The sequence below is a fragment of the Gadus morhua genome, chromosome 4, assembly GCF_902167405.1.
Source record: "Gadus morhua chromosome 4, gadMor3.0, whole genome shotgun sequence".
In the NCBI taxonomy this organism is placed as follows: domain Eukaryota; kingdom Metazoa; phylum Chordata; class Actinopteri; order Gadiformes; family Gadidae; genus Gadus; species Gadus morhua.
Window position 1 is genome coordinate 38,900,753 of NC_044051.1, and position 17,176 is coordinate 38,917,928.

The 17,176-nt window shown below is 51.8% G+C and overlaps 1 protein-coding gene across 1 annotated transcript in view; it reads left to right on the forward strand.

Annotated features, from left to right (window-relative positions):
* The window catches only part of adamts5 (ADAM metallopeptidase with thrombospondin type 1 motif, 5 (aggrecanase-2)), a 25,970-nt gene extending 9,844 nt beyond the window's left edge, over positions 1-16,126 (forward strand). The window contains exons 2-8 of the mRNA XM_030353443.1: positions 4,507-4,639; positions 5,279-5,446; positions 7,122-7,405; positions 9,250-9,433; positions 9,997-10,172; positions 10,764-10,939; positions 12,027-16,126. Of these exons, the coding sequence (XP_030209303.1) occupies positions 4,507-4,639; positions 5,279-5,446; positions 7,122-7,405; positions 9,250-9,433; positions 9,997-10,172; positions 10,764-10,939; positions 12,027-12,963 (2,058 nt within the window). The 3' untranslated portion in view covers positions 12,964-16,126. The remainder of the gene's footprint in view (positions 1-4,506; positions 4,640-5,278; positions 5,447-7,121; positions 7,406-9,249; positions 9,434-9,996; positions 10,173-10,763; positions 10,940-12,026) is intronic.
* The last annotated feature ends 1,050 nt before the right edge of the window (positions 16,127-17,176 follow it).

Here is a 17,176-nt window from a genome sequence, read left to right on the forward strand (position 1 = left end):
CACAACGCTGAGAGCCCCAAACAGCTGGCAAAGAGTCGACCTGTGCCAAGAACTCCATGACACATTAAGTGTCCGAATGAAAGGCAATAGACGCACAGACAACACCAGGAAACAAATGGTCTGTCCGAGAACTCCGAGACGTTCTGCGTGCGTGTGTGTGCTGCATGGAGAGGGGGCTTCTGACTGGAACATGAAAGTCCCGGTCCCTAGTGGGTTTTTCAGTCTTGTTTGAACAAAGTGAAATCCATGTGACACACACTTGGCAGCAAAGAGGCGCTTTCTGACTTGTCCCTTCTCTCCCTGCTGAGCATCCTGCGGCCATTTGGCAGGAGACGGGATTCCTAAACTAGGACACACACTGGGTGTTGATGTGTGTGTGTGTGTGTGTGTGTGTGTGTGTGTGTGTGTGTGTGTGTGTAAATGCGTTTTCTCTGTGTTTTGATGTGTGTGTGTGTGTGTGTGTGTGTGTGTTGATTAGTTCCCCCCTGCTAACACATAAAATCTGCAAGTGTGAATGCATGCATACACTTTTATTGTGTTTGTGTATTCAGCTTTGCGTGTGTGTGTGTGTGTGTGTGTGTGCGTGTGTGTGTGTGCACTGGCGTGGCTGTGTGTCTTGACGTGTGACTTTTTGTGTGTGTGTGCGGGTATGTGAGTCTGCATGTCTCTTTATGTGGGTCTGTGTCTGAGTACGTGTGTGTAATTGTACTTAGTGTGTGTTTGTCTTTTCCGTGGTCCCCCCCCCCAGGGGGGGGACAGGGTGATTTGCTGATTGATCTGCCCTCCCCCCCGTCTGCAGTGTGGGAGTGGATCATGGATCAATACACAGTACTGGACACATGGCAGCCGCCACGACTGAGGGGCTGTGGGTATGGTCATTAAAGGACCAGAAGAGGGAGGGAGGGAGGGTGGGGAGGAAGGAGAGAGGGAGGAAGGAAGGAAGGAAGGGAGGAAGGAAGGAAGGAAGGAAGGAGAGAGAGAGAGAGAGAGAGAGAGAGAGAGAGAGAGAGAGAGAGAGGGAGAGAGGGAGAGAGGGAGAGAGGAATGAAGGAGGGAACGAAAGAAGGAAACGAAAGAAGGAAAGAAGGAGGGAAGGAAGGAAGGAGAACCACAGGAAGGTAAGAAGGAGGGGAGGAAAGGAAATGCACCTTCTGACCTCCTAGCCCTCCCTGGAGGAGTGACCCCAGTCGCTCCGTCGAGGCTAGGGTTAAGGCTGTCATAAATATACGACCTGTTTAACACTTTACACTTACTGTGATTAAGGGCTATTAAAACACAGCCGGCTAGACGCTAAGGAGGGGGGGATGGATGGAGGGGAGGAGGAGGAGGAGGAGGAGGAGGAGGAGAGATTCAAGAGGGGATTAAAGAAAGACAAACACTAAAGCAAAAGGCGCTTTACGACCTGACAAAAAACGTATCGCGTTCGCATTTTCCTTAAGCGTCGACTTAACATTCCAGCGTGTCGTGTTCCCGCCCTCAATGCCCGCCCCCCCCCCCCCCCCCTCTCACCCAGCGTATCATCCAGCCTAACAAACCCCAGGGTTTCCAACCCCGGGACGCATGGCCCTCTACTTACACTCAGAGATGACTCACTTGTCAAGTCCTTGTTTTTGTGTGTTTTTGTGATTTGGGTGGGGGGGGGGGGGGGGGGGAGACACGCAGGAGGAAAGCCGTTTGTTGTCGTGGCGTTCCTTTGTTTGCCTCTCGGGGGGGGGGGGGGGGGGATGTGTCTGACGGCGAGTACATGAGAGGAGGAGGGAGATAAAGATGGCCGCAGTGGGCAACAACGACACCAGGGAAACTGTATAGGAAAGCTGAAGAATGTTAGAGAGAGATAGGGGGAGAAAGAGAGAGAGAGATGGAGGGAGGGGGAGAGAGAGAGAGAGAGATGGTGGGAGGGGGAGAGAGAGAGAGCGGGAGGGGGGAGAGAGAGAGAGGGGGGAAGGGAGGGGGGAGAGAGGGAGGGGCGTAGAGAGGGGAGGAGCGTAGAGAGGGGGGAGAGAGAGAGAGAGAGAGAGAGAGAGAGAGAGAGAGAGAGAGAGAGAGAGAGAGAGAGAGAGAGAGAGAGAGAGAGAGAGAGAGAGAGAGAGAGAGAGAGAGAGAGAGAGAGAGAGAGAGAGAGAGAGAGAGAGAGAGAGAGAGAGAGAGAGGAGATGAGAGGAGAATGAGAGGAGAATGAGAGAGAGAGAGGGGATAGAGAGAGACTAAAAGAGAGAGAGAGACTCACAAACTTGAAGAGAGTGGGAAAGAGGGAGAGAGAGGGGGAGAGACTTGAAGAGAGGGGGTGAGGGAGAGAGAGGGGGAGACAAGAGATGACAGATGGAAGCTTGTTTTATTAAATCCCCCTCACTGTGAGAGGCAACAGGCACCCTGGGTACGATTTCCCATTCATTCTGGGAGAGAAGGGATATTATTATTATTTAAATTATTTATTTTTATTCAACGCCGGGGACTTTTAATGTGGAGGAATGCATGCACTCGTTTTAAGGGCTTTCGCAAACCATTCTGGAATGTTCTGAGCAACACTGAGTCCCATTAGATCCCTGGGCAGGTCCTTATCCCTCTGATCTGGAGTTACTTTTCTGGTAATCAGTCACTCAAAGTTACCGGCTGGTATTTATCTGGCCATTACCGCATGTAAGTGACTGACTGCAGTTACTGGGCGTTGCTGACTTTTGTTGCTGACTCAATCTCCCCGAATCTCGATGTTGGACCCATTTTGGAGTCTCTGTTGCTGACTGTTTGTTACTGACTATTCTTACTGACTGCCTGTTGCTGAATGTTCTCTCTCTCCATTGTAGCAGTCATTGGCTGACTGGGACTGTGTGTCTCTTACAGACATTTCATACTTACTGCTGATTGCTGACTGTTTCTTGCTGACTGTTTTCTACCTCACACACTAGAACCTGTGTGGCCACCACTGTTATGTATTGAGTGTGTCTTCCTGACTGTTTCTTACTGGTTATGTCTTTGTGACTATCTTACAACCTGTATCTTACTGCCTGTATTTTACTTCCTGTGTCCTACTTCCTGTATCTTATTGACTGTATCTTACTACCTGGTTCTTACTACTTGTATCTTACTGACTGTATCTTACTAACTGTGCCTTACTGACTGTATTTGCTACCTATATCTTACTGACTGTATCTTGTTAGATGTTTCTTACCGACCTTATCGTGCGAGCTATATCTTACTGACTGGATATCTTACTACCTGTATCCTACTGACTGTATCTAGCTGCCTGTATCTTACTGACTGTGACTTGCCGTCCGTCCCGTAGGACCTGGTTCTTACTGCCTGTGTCTTACCGCCTGTGTCTCGCCATCTGTCCTGTAGGACCTGGTTCTTACTGACTGTGTCTTACCGCCTGTGTCTTGCCGCCTGTCCTGTAGGACCTGGTTCCTACTGTCTGTGTCTTACCGCCTGTGTCTTGCCGCCTGTGTCTTGCCGCCTGTCCTGTAGGACCTGTGTGGGCACCACTCCTGTGACACCCTGGTTCTTACCGCCTGTGTCTTGCCGCCTGTCCTGTAGGACCTGGTTCCTACTGCCTGGTTCTTACCGCCTGTGTCTTGCCGCCCTGTCCTGTAGGACCTGTGTGGGCACCACTCCTGTGACACCCTGGTTCTAACCGCCTGGTTTCTTACCGCCTGTGTCTTGCCTCCTGTCCTGTAGGACCTGTGTGGGCACCACTCCTGTGAACCCCCTGGTTCTTACCGCCTGGTTCTTACCCCCTGTGTCTTGCCTCATGTCCTGTAGGACCTGTGTGGCACCACTCCTGTGACACCCGGTTCTTACCGCTGGTTCTTACCCCCTGTGTCTTGCACTCCTGGTCCTGTAGGACCTGTGTGGGCACCACTCCTGTGACACCCTGGTTCTTACCGCCTGGTTCTTACCCCCTGTGTCTTGCTCCTGTCCGTGTAGGACCTTGTGTGGCACACTCCTGTGACACCCTGGTTCTTACCGCCTGGTTCTTACCCGCCTGTGTCTTGCCTCCTGTCCTGTAGGACCTGTGTGGGCACCACTCCTGTGACACACTGGTTCTTACCAGCCTGGTTCTTACCCGCCTGTGTCTTGCCTCTGTCCTGTAGGACCTGTGTGGGCACCACTCCTGTGACACCCTGGTTCTTACCGCCTGTTCTTACCGCCTGTGTCTTGCCTCCCTGTCCTGTAGGACCTGTGTGGGCACCACTCCTGTGACACCCTGGTCTTACCGCACTGGTTCTTACCCCCTGTGTCTTGCCTCCTGTCCTGTAGGACCTGTGTGGGCACCATCTCCTGTGACACCCTTGGTTCTTACCGCCTGGTTCTTACCGCCTGTTGTCTTGCTCCTGTCCTGATAGGACCTGTGTGGGCACCACTCCTGTGACACCCTGGTTCTCTACCGCCTGGTTCTTACGCCTGTGTCTTGCCTCCTGTCCTGTAGGACCTGTGTGGGCACCACTCCTGTGACACCCTGGTTCTTACCGCCTGGTTCTTACCCCCTGTGTCTTGCCTCCTGTCCTGTAGGACCTGTGTGGGCACCACTCCTGTGACACCCTGGGCATGGCCGACGTGGGGACGGTGTGCTCCCCGGAGAGGAGCTGCGCCGTCATCGAGGACGACGGGCTCCACGCCGCCTTCACCGTGGCGCACGAGATCGGTGGGCGCCGCGCACACGCACACGCACACACACACGCACACACGCCACACACACACCTAGCAACACACTCACTCACATATGAATGTATTCTACACACATATACAGACACATGCAGAACTCTCTCTGCCCCTCTCTCTCTCTCTCTCTGTCTGTCTGTCTGTCTGTCTGTCTGTCTGTCTGTCTGTCTGTCTGATCATTTTCAATTAATTCTCTCTCTCTCTCGCCCTCCCTCTCTCCTCCCCCCCCCTCCCCTCCCTCCCTCCCTCCCTCCCTCCCTCTCTCTCTCTCTCTCTCTCTCTCTCTCTCTCTCTCTCTCTCTCTCTCTCTCTCTCTCTCTCTCTCTCTCTCTCTGTCTCTCTCGCCCTCCCTCCCTCCCTCTCTCTCTCTCTCTCTCTCTCTCTCTCTCTCTCTCGCCCTCCCTCCCTCTCTCTCTCTCTCTCTCTCTCTCGCCCTCCCTCCCTCTCTCTCTCTCTCTCTCTCTCTCTCTCTCTCTCTCTCTCTCTCTCTCTCTCTCTCTCTCTCTCTCTCTCTCTCTCGCCCTCCCTCTCTCCCTCTCTCTCTCTCTCTCTCTCTCTCTCTCTCTCTCTCTCTCTCTCTCTCTCTCTCTCTCACTCTCCCTCCCTCTCTCTCGCCCTCCAGGCCACCTGCTGGGCCTGTCCCACGACGACTCCAAGTTCTGCGAGGAGCGCTTCGGGGCGAGCGCCGACAAGCGTCTGATGTCCTCCGTGCTGACCTCCATCGACTCCTCCAAGCCGTGGAGCCAGTGCACCTCCTCCACCATCACAGACTTCTTCGACGACGGCAACGGTGAGCATTGCTTAGCGCGCGACGCTGCATGCACCAACCATAATGCAACACTGTATGGCCCGCCCTCCTCACCATACAGTGTTGCATTATGGGTGGTGCATCATCCCTGCAGAGCCAGTGAGTCTCTCTCTCTCTCTCTCTCTCCCTCCCTCCCATATCTCTCTCTCTCTCTTTCTTTCTTTCTTTCTTTCTTTCTTTCTTTCTTTCTTTCTTTCTTTCTTTCTTTCTCTCTCTCTCTCTCTCTCTCTCTCTCTCTCTCTCTCTCTCTCTCTCTCTCTCTCTCTCTCTCTCTCTCTCTCTCTCTCTCTCTCTCTCTCTCCCCTCCCTCGCTCTCGCTCTCCCTCTCCCTCTCTATTCCTTCGCCTTCGAATTGGTGCCATCTGTAACAGTATTTTTTTCAGACAAAACAAAGTCGATTAGAAATCGGAAACTGATCTGGGAACATCTTAAGCGTTGTCAAATTTGACTCATTCCGCTCTTTTGAAATGCCAGTGGGGCTGCCTCGTGTTTCGGAAGGCACAACACGACATCCTACGATGACTTTGTCAAACTTGCTTTGATAGAATGTGTTAAAATAAATGAGGATCCAGAGAAAAGTCCTTGAGAAAGATACCAGGCTTCCGACTGCTCATACGCACCTGACCCAGGCAACTTAGCTAGCTAGTTACCCAGCAGAGATTACTAATGTTCTAGCTAGCTAGTTACCTAGCAGCGCTTACTAATGTTCTTGCTAGCTATGGAACCTCAAGTGACAACAGACCAATCCGGGAGTCAGAGAGCTAGCCGGAAGAATGCGCTGTGCTAGCTGCAAGAGCTAATATGAAGACAGACCGGGCCAAATGTTTGCTTGTTAAGTAGTAGAGATGTTATTAGCTAGTTAGGCAGCTAGTCTGGTAGTTGTGAGACTTAATGGGAAAACAGACCGACCTAGCTTGGCTTCACATAGGTCTCACAGCGACTCTACTAACAGCAACCTAGCCAGCTCGCTAGCTAGCGAGCTGGCTAGGATGCTGTTAGTTGAGTAGCTAGCTAGCGAGCTGGCTAGGATGCTGTTAGTTGAGTAGCTAGCTAGCGAGCTGGCTAGGATGCTGTTAGTTGAGTAGCTAGCTAGCGAGCTGGCTAGGTTGCTGTTAGTTGAGTAGCTAGCTAGCGAGCTGGCTAGGATGCTGTCAGTTGATTAGCTAGCTAGCGAGCGAGCTGGCTAGGATGCTGCTAGTTGAGACGCTAGCTAGCGAGGTGGCTAGGATGCTGTTAGTTGAGTAGCTAGCTAGCGAGCTGGCTAGGATGCTGTTAGTTGAGTAGCTAGCTAGTGAGCTGGCTAGGATGCTGTTAGTTGAGACGCTAGCTAGCGAGCTGGCTAGGATGCTGTTAGTTGAGTAGCTAGCTAGCGAGCAGGCTAGGATGCTGTTAGTTGAGTAGCTAGCTAGCGAGCTGGCTAGGATGCTGTTAGTTGAGACGCTAGCTAGCGAGCTGGCTAGGATGCTGTTAGTTGAGTTGCTAGCTAGCGAGCAGGCTAGGATGCTGTCAGTTGAGTAGCTAGCTAGCGAGCTGGCTAGGATGCTGTTAGTTGAATAGCTAGCTAGCGAGCTACACCCCCCCCCCCCCCCCCCCCCCCCCCCAACCAAACACTAACCCACCCCCTTGTCTCCCCCCCCCCCGCCCCCCTCCCCCACAGCGGAGTGCCTCCTTGACTCCCCCCGCGTGCCGCTGCCCGGACCCGAAGAGCTGCCCGGCCAGAGCTACGACGCGGTGCGCCAGTGCCGGCTCGCCTTCGGCCAGGAGTACACGGTGTGCCCCGGCATGGACGTGTGTGCGCGGCTGTGGTGCGCCGTCACGCGCCAGGGCCAGATGGTGTGCCTCACCAAGAAGCTGCCGGCGGTGGAGGGCACGCCGTGCGGCAAGGGCCGCATCTGCCTGCAGGGGAAGTGCGCCGACAAGACCCGCAAGAGGCTGTACTCGGTGAGGCGCTGGGGGGGGTGGGGGGGGAGGTGGTGGGAGAGGGGGGGAGAGGGTTTGGATGGATGGATGGATGGACGGATGGAAGAAATAAATGGATGGATGGATGAGATGAATGGATGGATGGATGGATGGATGGATGGATGGATGGACGGATGGATGGATGGATGGATGGATGGATGGATGAAATAAATTAATGGATAGATGGATGAAGGAATGCATCGATATCCGCGGCTGGATGGGTAGATGTTTTGATGGTTGGATGGAGGTAGAGTTTCCACATGAGCTCATTGCAGGGAAGCAAGCGCCCGCATGAACGACCCGAGATAAATAAATCCCTTAAAGTCTATAACCCCTTCAAAATCTGCAGCCTTCGTCTCTCTGAAGTCCAGAGTGAGGCGATAATTAAAGACCGTTAGTCACACAACAAAGAGAGAGGAGATCAGCAGCTTAAACGACAGGACGATTTCTCAGAGAGGAATAGAAGGGGAGTTCTTAGAGATTCATGCGATATGTGCATGACTACATTATGTGACTGAGCTGTTTGTGCCACGAGCGATTGATGTTTGAGCTTGCGTCCTTTAAACTGTCCTGATGTCGAGTTAGCTTCGTTACCGAACTGTTTGGCAGCTAGCGTCGTATTAGCCTGTTCTTAGTAGCGATAAGCATTCGGTAAGTAACAAGCCCCCTTGTGTTCATCAGGTGTCGAAACAAACTAAAGAGTTTGGTTCGTTGCCATGCCAACTTCCATTCCGATCATTCCACAACGACACCTCAACGGTATTCCGATGCGCGATCGGAATTGGATCGGAATGCTAACACAACCCGATAAGACAAAGCTCATCACACAGAGGGACAGAATTTGGCTCGGTCTCCCTCGAGGAATGCGTGGCAAATCTTTTCACCTATAAAAGGCTGTGGGCAAAAAAATGCAAAAGAAAAAAAAAATGCCCAAAACGGGATACATCAGAATGGGTATCACCACCGCAACGCATTTGGTATTTCATACATACTGTAAGCCCCCCCCCCCTCCCCCCTCCCCCCCTCCCTTAAACACAGGGGAGGGTTGGAATGGTCGTTCTCCTTTTCAGACTTTAAGACTTCATGATGAGAATCAGCGCATGAGGAACGCCCTAAGCCTTCTCTCTCTCTCTCTCTCTCTCTCTCTCTCTCTCTCTCTCTCTCTCTCTCTCTCTCTCTCTCTCTCTCTCTCTCTCTCTCTCTCTCTCTCTCTCTCTCTCTCTCTCTCTCTCTCTTCTTGTACCTTTTGTGACTATTTTCGCTCCCCGTCAGCCAATCAGGAGTCAATAGGCGTCCCAGTGTCCCAGTGAATCCCGTGGTTCGGCCCGTCTCCAGTCTGGCTCCGCGCCCGTCTGATAAGCTCTAACTTTCCCCTCTCTCTCTTGCCTACCCTCCCCCTCCCTCCTCCCCCCCCCATTTTCCACCCTCTCCATTTATTTTCCTCTGCTGTCTGATCTCTCCCCCTCTGTCTTTTATGGAATGATGGGATGCCATCGCTATTTCCTTCATCTTCTCCGTCTCCCCCCCTCTCTCCCCCCCTGCCTCCCCCCTTCTCCCCTCGTATCCTTTCTCTGGTTGTACTCCTTCGCTCTCCTCTTCTGCCCTCGTATCTCCTTACTCCTGTCTCCCCCTTTTCTACGCCTTCCCCTCATTGCCTCCTATCTTCCTCCCTCCCTCTCTCCTCCCTCTCCTCTCTCCTCCTCCTCCCTCCTTCCATTCCTCCCCCTCCCTCTCTCCTCCCTCTCCACCTCCTCTCTCCCCCTTCTCCTTTCCTCTCCCTCCCTTTTTTTTTTCTCATTTCCTCCTTCCCTCCCTCTCCCCCCTAGGCGTCCAATCACGGCAGCTGGAGCTCGTGGGGGGAGTGGGGTACCTGTTCGCGGTCCTGTGGGGGCGGGGTGCAGCTGGCCCAGCGGCTGTGCAACAACCCCCCGCCGCGCAACCACGGCCGCTACTGCACCGGGAAGAGGACCGTGCACCGGTCCTGCAGCGGCACCCCGTGCCCCCCCCAGAGTGAGTCCCGGGAGACAAACACACACACACACACACACACACACAGGCACGCACGCACGCACACACACAGGCACGCACGCACACACACACACACACACACACACACACACACACACACACACACACACACACGCACGGAGGCACACACATACACAACTGGGTACACACATGGGCACACACACACACACTTATACAGAGGCACACACACGGGCACATACGTAGACACAGACACACACACACACACACACACACACACACACACAAGTGGATATAGGCACACACAGACTCACACACACACCCAGACACACACACATACACACAAAAACACACACACACACACACACACACACACACACACACAAAAACACACACTCACACACACACAAAAACACACACACACATACACACGCATCCATACAACCGGGAACACAAACACACACACACACACACACACACTGGCACACACATCACACGCACACACTGATACCCACGCACACACTGACCCTCACCCAGAGCGACCGTCGCTTTAAGCTCCCGGGGGGGGTCTTCCCTCTGTCCTCCAGGTAAGAGCTTCCGCCAGGAGCAGTGTGAGGTGCGCAACGGGCCGCAGACGGACCCCAAGGGCGTGAAGACCTTCGTGGAGTGGGTGCCCAAGTACGCCGGGGTGCTGCCCAAGGACGTGTGCAAGCTGACCTGTAGGGCCAAGGGCACCGGCTACTACGTGGTCTTCTCCCACAGGGTAGGTCAAAGGTCATGGGTTGAGGTCACTAAGCGGTCTTCTCCCAGAGGGTAGGTCAAAGGTCACTACGTGGTCTTCTCCCAGAGGGTAGGTCAAAGGTCGTCGGTCGTAGTGTCGTAGGTCACTAAGTGGTCTTCTCCCAGATGGTAGGTCAAAGGTCACTATGTGGTCTTCTCCCACAGGGTAGGTCATAGGTCGTAGGACATAGGATACTAAGTGGTCTTCTCCCAGAGGGCAGGTCAAAGGTCACTAAGTGGTCTTCTCCCAGAGTGTAGGTCAAAGGGTCGTAGGTCACTAAGTGGTCTTCTCCCAGAGTGTAGGTCAAAGGGTCGTAGGTCACTACGTGGTCTGCTCCCACAGGGTAGGTCAAAGGTCATAGGTCACTGGGTACAATATGGTCTTCTCCCAGAGGGTAGGTCAGAGGTCCTAGGTCACAGGACACCACAACCTATGACCTAGGTATCTTGGAAAAAATTCACTTATTTTCAGAAGATCAGGAGCCAGAGTGGTCCACCCTTACCTCCCACGGCGTTAGCGTGTACCAACCAGAGCCCGGTGGGCGGGGTGATTGACAGCCCTGTCGTCCAACAGGTGGTGGACGGTACGGAGTGCCGTCCCTACAGCAGCTCCGTGTGCGTGAAGGGGAAGTGCGTCCGCACGGGCTGCGACGGCATCATCGGCTCCAGGCTGCAGTTCGACAAGTGTGGCGTCTGCGGCGGGGAGGGGACGGGCTGCGTCCGCGTGGTCGGGAACTACACCAAGAAGAGGTGAGGGGGGGAGGGGGGGAGAGGGGGAGGGAACTACACCAAGAAGAGGTGAGGGGGGGAGGGAACTACACCAAGAAGAGGTGAGGGGGAGAGGGGGGGGGGGAACTACACCAAGAAGAGGTGAGGGGGGGGGGGGGGGAACTACACCAAGAAGAGGTGAGGGGGGGAGGGAACTACACCAAGAAGAGGTTAGGGGGGAGGTGAGGGGGGGAGGGAACTACACCAAGAAGAGGTGAGGGGGGGGGGGGGGGGGGGGGGGGGGAACTACACCAAGAAGAGGTGAGGGGGGGGGGGGGAGGGAACTACACCAAGAAGAGGTGAGGGGGGGAGGGAACTACACCAAGAAGAGGTGAGGGGGGGGGGGGGGGAGAGGGGGGAGGGAACTACACCAAGAAGAGGTGAGGGGGGGGGGGGGGGGAAACTACACCAAGAAGAAGTGAGGGGGAGAGGAGAGGGGGGAGGGAACTACACCTAGAAGAGGTGAGGGGGAGAGGAGGGAGGGGGAGGTGGGGGAAGGGGAGAAGGGGAAAGAGTTAGCGAGATGTGTTTACATAATTAAATTGAAAGAGAATGTTAGCTTAAATAATATTAGCTAAAGAGAATATGATATTAAGGTTAAAGCTGTATGCCACCGCCTGCCATTTACAAATGACAGCATCCCCATGGTTACCCCTGGGATGGTCACATGGTTGAGATTAATGAATACACATCTCAACAATGTGACCATCCCTCTCACACTTCACACCCCTCTCAATCTTTCCATCACCTCTCTGCACCTCCCTCTCCCGTTCTCTCTCTCTCTCTCTCTCTCTCTCGCTCTCTCGCTCTCTCTCTCGCTCTCGCTCTCTCTCTCTCTCTCTCCCTCTCTCCCTATCCCTCTCTCCCTCTCTCTCTCTCTCCCTCCCCCCTATCCCTCTCTCTCTCTCTCTCTCTTGCCCTCTCTCTCTCTCTCTCTCTCTCTCTCTCTCTCTCTCTCTCTCTCTCTCTCTCTCTCTCTCTCTCTCTCTCCCCCCCACCCACTCACTCACTCTCTGTGACTCTGACTCTCATCATACCCCCCCCCCCTCCCCCTCACCCCCCCTCACAGTAAGGGCTATACCGATGTGGTCCGCATCCCCGCCGGCTCCACCCACATCAAGGTGCGGCAGCACAAGCCGCGCGACCAGCCGCGCTTCACGGCCTACCTGGCGCTCCGGCGGCCCGGCGGCGGAGACTACCTCCTCAACGGCAAGTTCATGATCTCCACCTCGGAGACGGTGGTGGCGCTCAACGGCTCGGTGCTCAACTACAGCGGCTGGAGCCAGCGGGACGAGTGGCTGCACAGCATGGGCCCCGGGGCCCTGCGCGAGGCCCTGCTGGTGCAGATCCTGGCCACCGATGGCAAGCGGAGCCTGGACGTGCGCTACAGCTTCTACACGCCGCGGCGAGGGGGCGTGGCCGGTGGGGGCGGGGCCAACGGGGGGAGGGTGCACCCGGGGCCGCCGGCGCCCCGGTCCAACGTGTTGGTCATGGGTACGGCGGCGGCGGTTACCGCGACGACCGCCAGAGCCACACCGAGAACCACCGCCACCACCACCACCACCACCAGTACAACCACCGGCAGAACCAGTACCACCAAACCCACCGCCCCCAGGACCACTACCCCCAGAACCACTACCCCCAGAACCAGCACCACCAGGACCACTACCCCCAGAACCAGCACCACCAGGACCACTACCCCCAGAACCAGCACCACCAGTACGGTCGGCACCACCGCCAGGACGTCCGCCGGCCACGCCCCCACGGGGATGGCGGCGGACCAGCCCGGCGCGGGGGGGGAGGCCCCCACGCCGGGCCCCCCCCCCACGACGGGCCCCTGGCCCCGCTGGGTGACGGGCTCCTGGATGAGCTGCTCCCGGACTTGCTCCACGGGCTGGCAGAGCCGCACGGTGCAGTGCAAGGGCCGCCTCGGCAAGCTGGCCAAGGGCTGCGCCCTGGGGGCCCGGCCCTCGGCCTTCAAACACTGCATGGTGAGGAGGTGCTGAGGAGGAGGAGGGGGAGGAGGAGGGGGTGGAGGTCCCCCCGTCCCCCGTCCCCCCCTGGTGGGGACAGGAAGCAGTCACAGACGTGTGGCGCGTTGGTGGGGGGGGGTGCGTTGAACCAGGGACTTGGAAGAGGATTGTTGTGGATGCGCGCCGAAGGGGCTGGACTAACACACACACACACACACACGTACACACACACACACACACACACACGTGAGATGGCTCGGCTGGCCCTGCATGCAGCCAAGTACGCCATCGGAAAAACCTCTCGGGTTCCGTGTTTCTTAAGCAAAGGCCGGTCGTACATGTGCATGTATAAAACATATATATATATGTATCCACGTATAAATGGCAATGGTGCGGACGGTTGCAGACCATCGCTGCCAATGTAGCCAAGGACTTGACGTAGCATGACCCCAACGTGTCTGGTCAGAGCCTTTGGGTCGGCCCCCAAAAGTGTCCGTGTGTGTTCCTGTTTAACGGCATGGACTTTTGTTTTGTGCTGTGTGTTCTCGTTATGTTCGTCCACGCGTCGTTCGTCACTGGCGGGGTTGCCAAGGCGACGCCACCCCCCCACCCCCTCTTGTATCCTATGTTGTCCGTGACAAGAACCCGAAAACCAATGGGAAGCAGTGTTTCTGTTTTCGTTGCGTCCGGGTTTAAAATCAACCAATCACGTCTCTGGTGTCACTAACCTGTGACGTATGGCCCCTCCCACAGCGTTTCATTGGTCGGAGCTGCTGTCAGGTATAGAGATCAGAGACGGCCGAATAAGCAAGAAACTGAACTCATGGGGATTACCCAGAAGTCATTGCAAAGTACAGTGTGGAGTAATATAAGTTGGGTACCGTGGCCTTTTAAAGACAAACCTTGCAACTATGAGATTGATAAAAGGCGCAATTTGACTTTGAATTTGACAATGACACTCTTAAAACTTAACGCAGGTTAAACGACGTCCCTGCATGAACATGGATTTGGGAAATGCTTTGTATTATTTTGTTCAGTGTGCATAGGTGTGCACGTGTATTTTCTGATAAAGTTTGTGGTCAGTTGATGTGCACAACATCTGATTGCTCTCACACATTGTGTGTGTCTGTCTGTCTGTCTGTCTGTCTGTCTGTCTGTCTGTCTGTGTGTCTGTGTGTCTTTGTGTGTGAGTGTGTGGACATTGCAAATCGTGCTTGAGTGGAAGTCTTTCTGTCTCTAACCTCTATCTGTGAGCACATGGTTCAAACTCGTGGGCCTTCAACTATGTTCATCCCGCACATGCTCCTGTGTTTACGTGTCAGACATCACCCACAGCTGCATTCTTGAGGCAAAGAACGAAGCCAGCATAATTTGGTTGTTTTTCACTATTGTTTTGCTTATCGGAAGTAAGCAACCGCAAATAGATTAGTGGAAATACATTGCGCCGAAGACATCCGTTGTCAAATGATTTTTCGGAAGTCGTTGAGTTTTCAGAACGACCAACCGATCTGATCCGCATAATCGAATTTAGTTCTGCAATTGTACGTACATTCCGAAAAAAAACTAAAATGATTGTGCTAAGCTACAGCGAGTCAACAATGTTAGCTTTAGATTCCGAGAAAACCTTGCGCTCAAATCGATTTTGAGGACAATCGTCAGACTCCATCCTCGGATATTAAACGACGCAAGTCTGCAAAGCTGAAAAAACGGAAAACACTGAAATATGCTGGCCTTGCCCTTTGACCTTTCATGGTTTCACTCGTTACACTGGTGCTGGGGGGTTAATTTCCTGTGATGTCTGTCCTCATTTGTTTATATGTTTTCGTCTTCCTCAGTTGTTTCCGTTTTATCGATGAAGGTAATCGATGAATAAGTGTCTGGGGTTTGGTTGGCCAACCCAACATATTAACTGACGATCGGGTTATGTACTAGTCCTCTTTCACACACATCTTTTTGTAACGGCTGAAATTATTTTTTCTAAATAAGAGTGCAATATAATTCTCACTAAACAGTGAAAATAAAGGTCCCCCCTTATTTTGAAAACTTGCCTGCAAAGGAAAACGAAAGCCAAACAAAATTGAGTTGGTGAAACATTCTGTGTGCGAGTGTAAGAGATGTCGTTGTCAATGGCGATAAATGAATTGGCCACTCAGATTCATCTCTAATACTTTTTCTTGTCTTGTCTCATTATCCCTCAGTCAACAAATTAGATGATTCCCTTTCTCCTCCACCTATCTTAGATAGGTTCAACGTACCACTGGAACAAAGGAAGAAGAAAACAAACAAATGGTAAAGGGTTTAACTAACAGTCAGCATATAACTAGCTTAATGCTACGTATGCCCTGTCTCATGTTTCCCAGATAGCTAGGATGAGTGACATTCAGACATTCAAAGCTGCTTAAAACTTTATCGATACTTGGTCAAACATAACATCGACCCAGAGCCAAACCATTTGGCACCTATGCAACATTTCTTTATTTTTAGTACTTCAGAGGAGAAATTTTGTCAATGTTCCGAACATTTCCCCCTTTCCCTCACACTGGCCCACTGAGATTAGCGAAGAATCAACCACGAAAATATATTTTATTATGAAAAACGTAGATTTTGCATGTATGTGTCAGTATTCAACCGTACATACACATGCAAATTGTACTCAAAGTTTTAGCCTACACTACCAAAAACATATATAGGCCTACCCACTCACACACACACACACGCACAAACTCACACACAAACACACATAGATAACAGCCTCAGGTTTTAACAAACACGACTTTTACTCAAAGTCACAAATAGAACGAGCGAACACGAATGTCGGAGGGCCGATAACCTCTCTTCGGGACTTTCATTTCCGAATTGTATACTTTATCTCACAAACACGCACACACATCTGAGAAAAAACACGACGTGTTTAATGACTCTTATCATCAGAAAACATCGACGGAAAAACACCGCACTGAACATGTAATTTATTGTCTGTACAACCGTCACGTGTGAATCTGAAAACGAAACAACAAAAGGCGATGTGTTTATTTATTTTCTATCAAATTACTATTTAACATAAGATGATTATGTTAAGTGAGAACAATATGATTGTTGCGGAATGATCCCTTTGTAAGAACATGTTTCGGTTTGTTTTTAGTTCTCTAGTGTTCCACATCAATATATGTACATAAAAATATATGTATTTAAATTATTTTTGTCTCTGAGTCTTTCATTTTGTCCTTGATCGAATATATTTATATATTTTATGGAGTATATATATCGGCACAGAAGAGTCGATCGCTGTCATCAAATCAGCCATACAATAATCACATCTACAAATTATCCATGTTTAGTAAAAGAAAAAAACAATAATATTTAAAATTAAAATGATAAAGTCTTCCATCATAAGCAGACATTACTAAATCAATCTGTTTTGTTTCTATCAATTTATCTATCGCTCTATCTATATATGTATATCAATCACTATCAATCAATCCATATATCTGACTGTTTATACACCTAGCCACATTCCATCGGTCTCCCCTTTTTAGGAGGAAAAGGCAAGCAGAAGCTTACAGAATTATATATATATATTTATATTTTTGTTTCGTCATGGTTGCAAATATGCAGATTCGATTTGACCGTGACTGTTGGACTTCATATCATATCATTTCAAAAATCGCACTCTGAGTTAACACCTAATCACCTCCATGAAAAAAGATTTAGGAAAGGAAATATACCGACCAATCATAAACCTTTATCTTAAATGAGGCGGGATAAATTAGATGATGATGCAGAGAAGCGTTGTAGAGGCGTTTTCAACCACATCAAATATGGTTGCCACTGTTGTAAAACGGTCAGTTGATACAGCTATCAAGACAGTATTAAACTAATATATTTTTATAGATGTTAATTTTAACTCATGAAAAGAACGAACGACTTACACTTAAGGCTTTTGTTGAGAAGAAAGGTGTATATTTTTCGTCGCTCAGTGCTGCGTCAGCCGTTTCGCCTCTGATTGGTTGAGGGCCTATCCAATTGCGTCCAGAGGCATTTGATCGGTTCCCGACCTGCTGGTGGGGCACTTTGGAAATCGAAAATGAACGCCGAGGTTCCAGACTGATTGCAGTTTGCAATTCCTCTGGCGATGACAGGTTAGTAATCACAGTATCTCCCTGTGGAAGAAAGATTACATGGACTACTTTTTTTAAATTTGGACGACTACATTTAAAATGTACTCCATTCAAACTACATTTAAATG